Source organism: Apostichopus japonicus, chromosome 4, assembly GCF_037975245.1.
Source record: "Apostichopus japonicus isolate 1M-3 chromosome 4, ASM3797524v1, whole genome shotgun sequence".
In the NCBI taxonomy this organism is placed as follows: Eukaryota; Metazoa; Echinodermata; class Holothuroidea; order Aspidochirotida; family Stichopodidae; genus Apostichopus; species Apostichopus japonicus.
Window position 1 is genome coordinate 21,066,991 of NC_092564.1, and position 7,925 is coordinate 21,074,915.

The following is a 7,925-nucleotide window of genomic DNA, read 5'->3' on the forward strand; positions in this document are numbered from 1 at the left end:
TGTATGTAGTGTGCTGACTGATAATGTATGAACATTCTGTTAATATATTATATATCCCCTAATCAAGAATTATGACCGTACAGCAGTCCCTTGATCATTGTGAGCACATGTAGTACCACTTTAACTGAATATGTATGACTTCATATTTTGTTAATATGATGTCCTTGAATCAGTGTGAACAGAACTACTGTATGTTGATTGATAATGCATGCAAATTCTATTCATACTGTCACTTGATCAGTATTTATCAGAAAGAAAACTTTGACATCTCAAATTTGCATGATTTCTGTCTGTCCATGATACTAGTTTATTGCTATTTTTAATAATAGTCAAAGCTAAAAATGGACCAACTGACACCATCAGTGATAATGAATAGTTTTTTAAATACACCATCCTTAAAGTGTCATATGTGCCCTGGTCACTCTGATAATTGCATGTGGTCAGATTACTGGCGACGGTCAGACTGCACTTAGACTTGTTTGATTTCCTCTACTTGAATCAGTTTGGTCATTGCTGCCCTGCAAATCAAATTTCTCCCTAATTGACATGCATAAACTTTTCCTGGACAGCGGAAGCTTTGCATCTTCACTTGCGTCTTGAATTACTGTTTTGTCTTGTACTGTTTAATAAAGGCATTGGGGTAATTAGCTTGCAAGATGTATTTATGCATGTGGTAATTTTAATACTACTATGTAATGATGGATGCCTCATATTTTAACTAGGCTTCCTCTTAAGTGATCATATAATGAGGATTAAATATTCTTCCGTTGGATTATAATTCATTGGATCTTTAAAGCTATGTATTATGTTGAATTTCATAGGCATCAATCCCCCAACCATTTAGAATTTATCATGTAAGCATTCCCCTAATAGCATAATACATGTATGGACGTTCCAGTCTGCCAACAGCTTTAACCACAAAAGGTCAAGCTGGCATATGAAATCCTCAATGGTTTGTAAATATAACAAGTTTTCTAAGATTTAAATTTGTGTGACATGAGTTGTAACAGCTTTCAGGACATATCAACATTTGTTATTAAAGGAGCCACTGATTTTGAGCATTCAGATAGTTGCAACAACATCAAAACCCTGGTAAATTAACAGTTTAACAATGATTGTTGCTTTAATAAACAATTGACACGGTTACTTCAACTGTACTTGCCAAATCGGCAACTTCTAATTTGAATGCTTCTACGTTAACAGCAGACAAACTTTTTAATTGTTTTGGCAAATATCCATGGATAAATTTCACTTCCAACAGGAAATCAGACAAAAGGTATCCATCTCGCCCGACCCCCAGCTCCTCTTTCCTTCAGCCCAACAACTCCAGCTATGTGTGTAACCAAGCTGGTATAGAATAATACATGGGTTTGCTTGAATAATGTGTAACGAAGTGTTTTTTGCTATTTCAAATCTGTTTTAATATTAATCAAACTGCTCTAACATTCTGGAGATCTTCATCTTTGCAGATATTTTAAGTTTCCATTCTATTTGCATTTCAGGTATATTTTATTACTTATATATTATGAAAGTTGAGCAGACTTCCCCCAAGTTTGACTTTCGCATTCATCGTTTTTACAGATGTTAATTTGATTTGTGCTTCCCTTCGCCAAAAAGAGAAATTGTGTAATGTGCTGGTACTTAATCTGATCAGTTGATGGCAGGCACAAATATAATTTGATTTGTTTTTAAATGCAGGTTATAATGCTGGGCCTATTTATCTGTTTCTCAAGTCTTGTAACAAGCAGCCTATTGGTTATGCTCAGTGCTGTACAAGGCAGCTAGGAGTTCAGATGCTTTAATTCATGACAGTAGTGTGATAAACTGGTGATATTACTTTTCATGATTTATATAATTATGTATTATTTTCTTTCCCTTATATTTCTGCAGATCTTCAAGGTATCCAGAACAGACAACAAGTAGAAATTCTCCAAGAAAAGATACTGAATTGTCTCTCAGGATGCCTCATGTCCAGAAACAAGTCTTGCTTCCCATGTCTCTTGGCACAGCTCCTAATGTCTATGCCCACCTTACGGACTCTGTCCACAACATATCTAGAGCTTACCTCCGAGAAACGACTCACGTCAAGTACAAGTAGCTAGTCAATTTGCCAGGGTCACCCCAGGACTTCGATATTTGACAGAGAATCCCAGCATATTTTGACTCATGGACAGAGAGTAAAATATCACTGGCTTGTTAAGGTCAAAGGTCAGAGAGAAATGGCAGGTGGAGTTCATCATGGCCTCTGGTAGCAGTGAAAAATAGAGGAGAATTGTGGAAGGCCATTCTGCATCTAAGCTTGCAGTAAATCAAAGCAACAATATTTATAATAAAAAAATTAAAAAATTAAAAAACATAAGCAAACAGGGTAAAAAAGGAGAGGCTGACAAAATTGGTGTTCACCAGAAAAGGTTCCACAGGTGTTTTGACTTGAAGTTTCAATTAGCACCTTTTGGGGTATACTTAAGAATGATGAGGTATTGTCTTACAGGGTACAGAATATGCACAATGCATGAAGTTATTTATAATAACAGTATATTAGGCCGACTTGGAAAAGAAATGTTTTCCCTCAAAGTTATTTTAATCTTATTAAAGTTCTTTTTTTAAATACAATGGCACAAATGGAGTTGTTTTCTTTTCAAGCATGGACATTTTACAAAAGATATCAGCTCTAGGGCAATATCTAATGGCATGAAAGCATTATTGTTTAATTGACCAATTAAAATTTAGCAAAATAAGTTGTGAAAAAAGTTGTAAGAAAAGACAGAATTGTTTGCCTGTCACAATCTCGAGGAGATAACCGACAAGTTATCGAAAAGATTCCGAGATTACCAAATGGGCAGCACTAGAAGAGTCTTGAATAAATCAAGATTAACAATGAAAGATGAAGAAAGAGAAAAGAAAAAAAAAAGGCTAGAGAGAAACTGGTTTCTTAACCAATTTCACTCGAAAAGTAGGTTCAAATCAGAGTTTATTGACACACTTTTATTATTTTGAGAGAAAGGATGGAATTTACTTTGCGGAGTGTGCTGCATTAGTGTCGGCCATTGCCGCCAATGTGTAGATGGGGCAAACATTGTTTCTGATGTCAGTGGAAATCGGGGCACGCATAACTGATGTAAATATTTAGACAGAGCCAGATGTTAGCAAAGAAACGAAAGAAACGTGACTCTAACAAGATTGGGCAGCTGATGACACAGGGTCATTGTCAATGCATGCAAGGTGGCAAATTGCGTGACAAGCACCATTTTTTTTCACGTGCCGTGTAGCCGAGGTTTCTCATTAACACTGCCGTCATTGTCTTTGCAATACAAGATCGTTTTTCAGCCCGACCATTTTCATTCTGTTGAGGTTCATGGCGGTATTTGGCTTGTGTAAATATGGAATGAGATGCATGTCAATGGCTTAACCAGAGACATTGATTAAATGTCAGAGGACAAAAGTTTGGAACCTCTTTTAAATCAGGCTGGAATATCCGCAAGCATAGTCACTTTTCAAGTTTGTTTCTCTTTCTCTGTTGAATCAAGTCAGCAACTTTGTTGTGATAACAGCTACCATAAATAACAGCAAATGCTAAAAGATGAATCAATTTTACATTTTCAGCCGTAAATGCTTACTTTTTAACGTTTGTTTTCTTCTAAATGGATCATAATTTTTTTCTTCCTGCTACTGTATGTTTGGTGGTTTGTTGATCTGCTGAAGCTGGTACTAGATGTTTCTTGCAGAACAGACTGTTCTTATAGTAAATCAGTCCTCTAAAGTACCAGGCAGTATCCTAAACAATAGAAGTAGCTCACATGTGGAACAAAGATATATTTTGTAAAATAGATTTGCTGAAGTATCTATGAGCTAGATGATCATAATTATCTCTGCAGCAAGTTTGATTATGTTTTCATTTTGTTAACCTTCCCATACTATCTCCATTTTGGCCTGCTGCCAATTCTGCTTTTGTATATACACCAATGTACAGACCTAAAAATTCAAAGGCAGTGAAGTTGGAAAGCAGATAAAAATCCACCAAGTTATCCCTCACCCACCCCTTGCCCAAGTAAACTATAGGCTTCCTGGTCCTGTTTTGCTTTTCACTGTCCAAGGCTTTGTATGAAAGTTCAACTCTCACTTTAAGCATATGCTGTCTTTGAGGCAGCCACACCCAGTATATAACAAAGCAATTTAAGCATATGTTGTCTTAGAGGCAGTCGCACCCAGTATATAACAAAGTTATTTAAACGTATGCTGTCTTTGAGGCAAACTGTTATGTTTGCGGAATGATTTTTTAATATTCTCAACATTTAGAAGGTTCGTAACCACTATTTTTTTGGTCTGTTTTTTTTTTGTTGTTGGCATAATTGGGTTAGAACAAACTTTATGAATTGAAGTATGTTTCAATTGACTTGACTTTTTCAATTAAATTATATCCTTGTCATTTGCAAATCCAAAAAATGTCTTACTATCCCCCAACCGCCGCCATCTACTGAAATATCTTTTTCCTTCCTGTTTGATTAGGGCAGAGGTTATCTCTGGTCATTCGAATGACCTACTTGATAGTAATTTTTCTGTTTGTGTCTAATCTCTGGATTATCTACATCTTTTAGCTCAAAGTACCAGATTCCATTTTAGCTAGCTCTCCTATTCGTCTTATCTGTGCAAAGTACCAAGGCTGCTTAGTCGCTGCTATTGATTGCAATTTTCTCAGCCTTTCGCCTGAAGTGTGTTATGAAATGTTAATCAGACCATTACTTAGCGGCTTTGCATATATAATAGGAAACCGTTGAGCCTTGAGAGGCATACAAGCTGAGAACTTATTCAAAAGAGATATTTCTTCTGTTGATTTTTTTTTTAAAACTTTGTGCTTTATTATATTTTTCTGCATTTTTTCCCCCTTTTTCTGCCCTCTCTTTATTTTCTTTGATAGTGGAAGTTATTAGGGAATAATCATGACGGCAGCTTTATATTCAATATAAATACAAGATATGGGAACATAAATTAGTTTGTGGTGATGTAGTCTGTAGACACTGCATAGCAATCAAACAATTCCTGGCCACTACCGTGTTTTGCTGGTTTACTGTGTTATATCAGCCATGCATTAAGCTTGTCTTGCAAAACCTATAAATATTTACAACAGAGTTTGACTGACGCCAAGTAATGCCTGCAAGTCCAATAAAATGGCTGTCTTCATCACTGTTCCCATTTATAGGGGCATCATTGACTCTTGACTTGATTGGTGACTAAATCAGCAGTAGATGTAGCATTTGGTCTCTATATTTAGCTCCAGTTGCTGGATATTAAATAATGTCACATAGAAATGTGGGCAGGAACGTTTCATAAATGCTTAATTTTGTATTAGGTAGTAACTTTGAGTCACACTTATTGAATTAGTGTGTGATATTAAAACATAACTGCTATGCTTTAGTCTAATTAAAGAGATATACAGACACAGATCTGCGACCCATCCTCCCCCCCCCCCCTCCCTCCTTCAACGTTTCTCACACAAATTCAAATGTAGTTATCAGCACAAAGTTGCATTTAGACAGAATTATAGTTAATATTGATATAGTCTAGATTGCCTGTAAATGCCAGCACCACTTGACATCTAAAAGTTCATTTGTTTTCTGGGATTTGTCCCTTAGACACCCCCCCCCCCCCTCCCCCTTCATATGAGTCGGCTCCAATGAGACCAGGGCTGCATACCCTACTTTATAAAGCTATAGGCAGAAGACAAAACTCTTTGGAGGAATGTGAAAATTTCATCAGGTGGTAGGGCGATTGCTTCCCTAGGGGGATTCCATATTTTATGCAGCCCTTGAATGTACTTTCTGTCAATCCTGGTGTATGTTACAGTTGGATTTGGAAGATTCAATATGAAATCACAGGTCTCTCTCTGCATACACAGCATGTAATGAATTCTTCTGTCTGGTACAGCTAGTGCACTATTCCTTAGTAGAGACACACACAGTTTACAAGTAGAGAGAGAGCTTGAACTGCTGCTGTAAGTTCAGTGGAGGTCACATCATACACTTTAGTCTATTGTGAACTGGCATGCTCAATTTGGTTTCCTGTTTGAATTCTTCTTGTGCTGTGCCCTACTTCAGTTTTCAATAAAGGAGAGACCATTACCAGTTCAGATCCTGTCAAGGTGTGAACCAGATTACTCAATTGAAACCACAACTCAATAAGTGTTTTGTACAAAACAACTCAAGGTTAGCCAAACAAAAAAAGAGGTGGATAAAAGCCCTATGCAATATTTTCCATTGATGTCATCAAACAATAAAATTGTAAAGAGTGGTATTTTATTATCCTCATATCATAGAACAAAGAGTGTCTGTCACATATTAAACTTAATCGATTTGCCTTTGGGTACTGAGCAGATCATGATACCCCTGCAACCCCCTCCCACCCCCCCTCTCCTACACACAACTCTTGAATCCGGCACTAATAAGGTGAAGGTTACACAGCAACTGCTCACCTGTTTTCACATTTGTGGTGTTGTGTAGACATGGTGAATGTTACACATTATATATAGATTGTGTAAGCACTAGGTTTTGAATGGTGTTAAAGAATACTGGATTTTATATTGTATAGTTCATAGATGATGGTAGTAGGAGGTATATAATGATCTATTTTAAAGGTTGTGCATTAATTCTTACATGATAATATCCTATGCAGTTGGATAATTCTATTAAGGGAAAGCTTTAACGGGAACCGCCAATTTTGGTGTTCAGTAATGAACAAGTCTGACTAAACACGTGATGCCCTGCCATGAGGGTCTCAGTATGTTGGATAAAGTGAGGGTATCTCATAAGTATGGATCCTGTCTATATGTACAGTTGGGTACATGGAGATGTATTGTAGAGGTACATTATGGGGACCAGCTAGTATGTAGGCCGCTGAGTGCATGAAGGGATACATTAATGACTCTTCATGTGGCATTAAGCATCCTAGAGAAAAACCTTATCTACCAAGAAATAGTTATCCATATGACAAGATAAAAATGAGCATGGTACTGTTTTCCTTTGCATGTGTTTGACGTGTAGGGCGATGAGAGTAGATGGGATGCTGGAAGGCAGGAGGCATTGGTTTTCATTAAAGTTGTAACCGATATACTTCTGTTTTGACATTTAGAACTTTGAAACAACTTTAACATTTTGGAAATGATGTTGTTATTTTCATGTTTATTTCCTGTATGTTATCATTTCCTTTTATTGCAAGACAAAGAGGATACCACCTAAGCCTAACAATAAAACATCATGTACATTAAACAAATCATAAAAACAATCTCAGTTCCGTATCATGAAAATATTATATAAAAATATTGAAAATGATGACCAGTGCCTGTGACTTGGTCTTTGTTTAAACCAGGGTAACTTTATACTCTTTCTATCCTGATATTTTTCTCTTTTTTTCTTTTTTGTTGTTGTGTGTTTACCTTTAAGATGACTTACAAAACAATTCTTGCTAACAACAACTCTTCTGCATTTCATTGCACCCTTTTGCCTGTGATGTTTTGTCTTCATGTAAACATTCATCTTTACACCACAATTATTATCATACCTTGTTTTGTTATATCTTTGTCAAGATGTCATTACATCGCTAACTTAACCCTTTCATGAGAGATCTTGTTGTGACGAGTCATGTTCTAGGCAGTGAGTAGGTGATCATTTTAATATTTCATTGCTATATTACAAGGGTAGTTGCAGACGTTCAATTATCCTTTTTATTACATTTTCATCAAACCTTTCAATCTAGAAAATTCAGTCATATGTACAAATTATTCATCCCGATTTTGAAATGTTCTGTTCAGATTTTGCATCTTCAGCCATAACATCTTTTTACAGAGCAAAGTAGAAAGTTACATCAGGGAGATTTAATATTATTATTTACCCCGAACAGTTGGATGTTATTTTATTCTTCTCTATTTTCCTGTC

General features: G+C 36.2%; 1 protein-coding gene across 3 annotated transcripts in view; it reads left to right on the forward strand.

Annotated features, from left to right (window-relative positions):
* Window positions 1-7,539, forward strand: part of LOC139966798 (nuclear hormone receptor E75-like) — a 142,548-nt gene extending 135,009 nt beyond the window's left edge. For all 3 annotated transcript variants that reach the window (XM_071970161.1, XM_071970162.1, XM_071970163.1), the window contains one exon: window positions 1,891-7,539. In XM_071970161.1, coding sequence (XP_071826262.1) covers window positions 1,891-2,102 — 212 coding nt within the window. In that variant the 3' untranslated portion in view covers window positions 2,103-7,539. The remainder of the gene's footprint in view (window positions 1-1,890) is intronic.
* The last annotated feature ends 386 nt before the right edge of the window (window positions 7,540-7,925 follow it).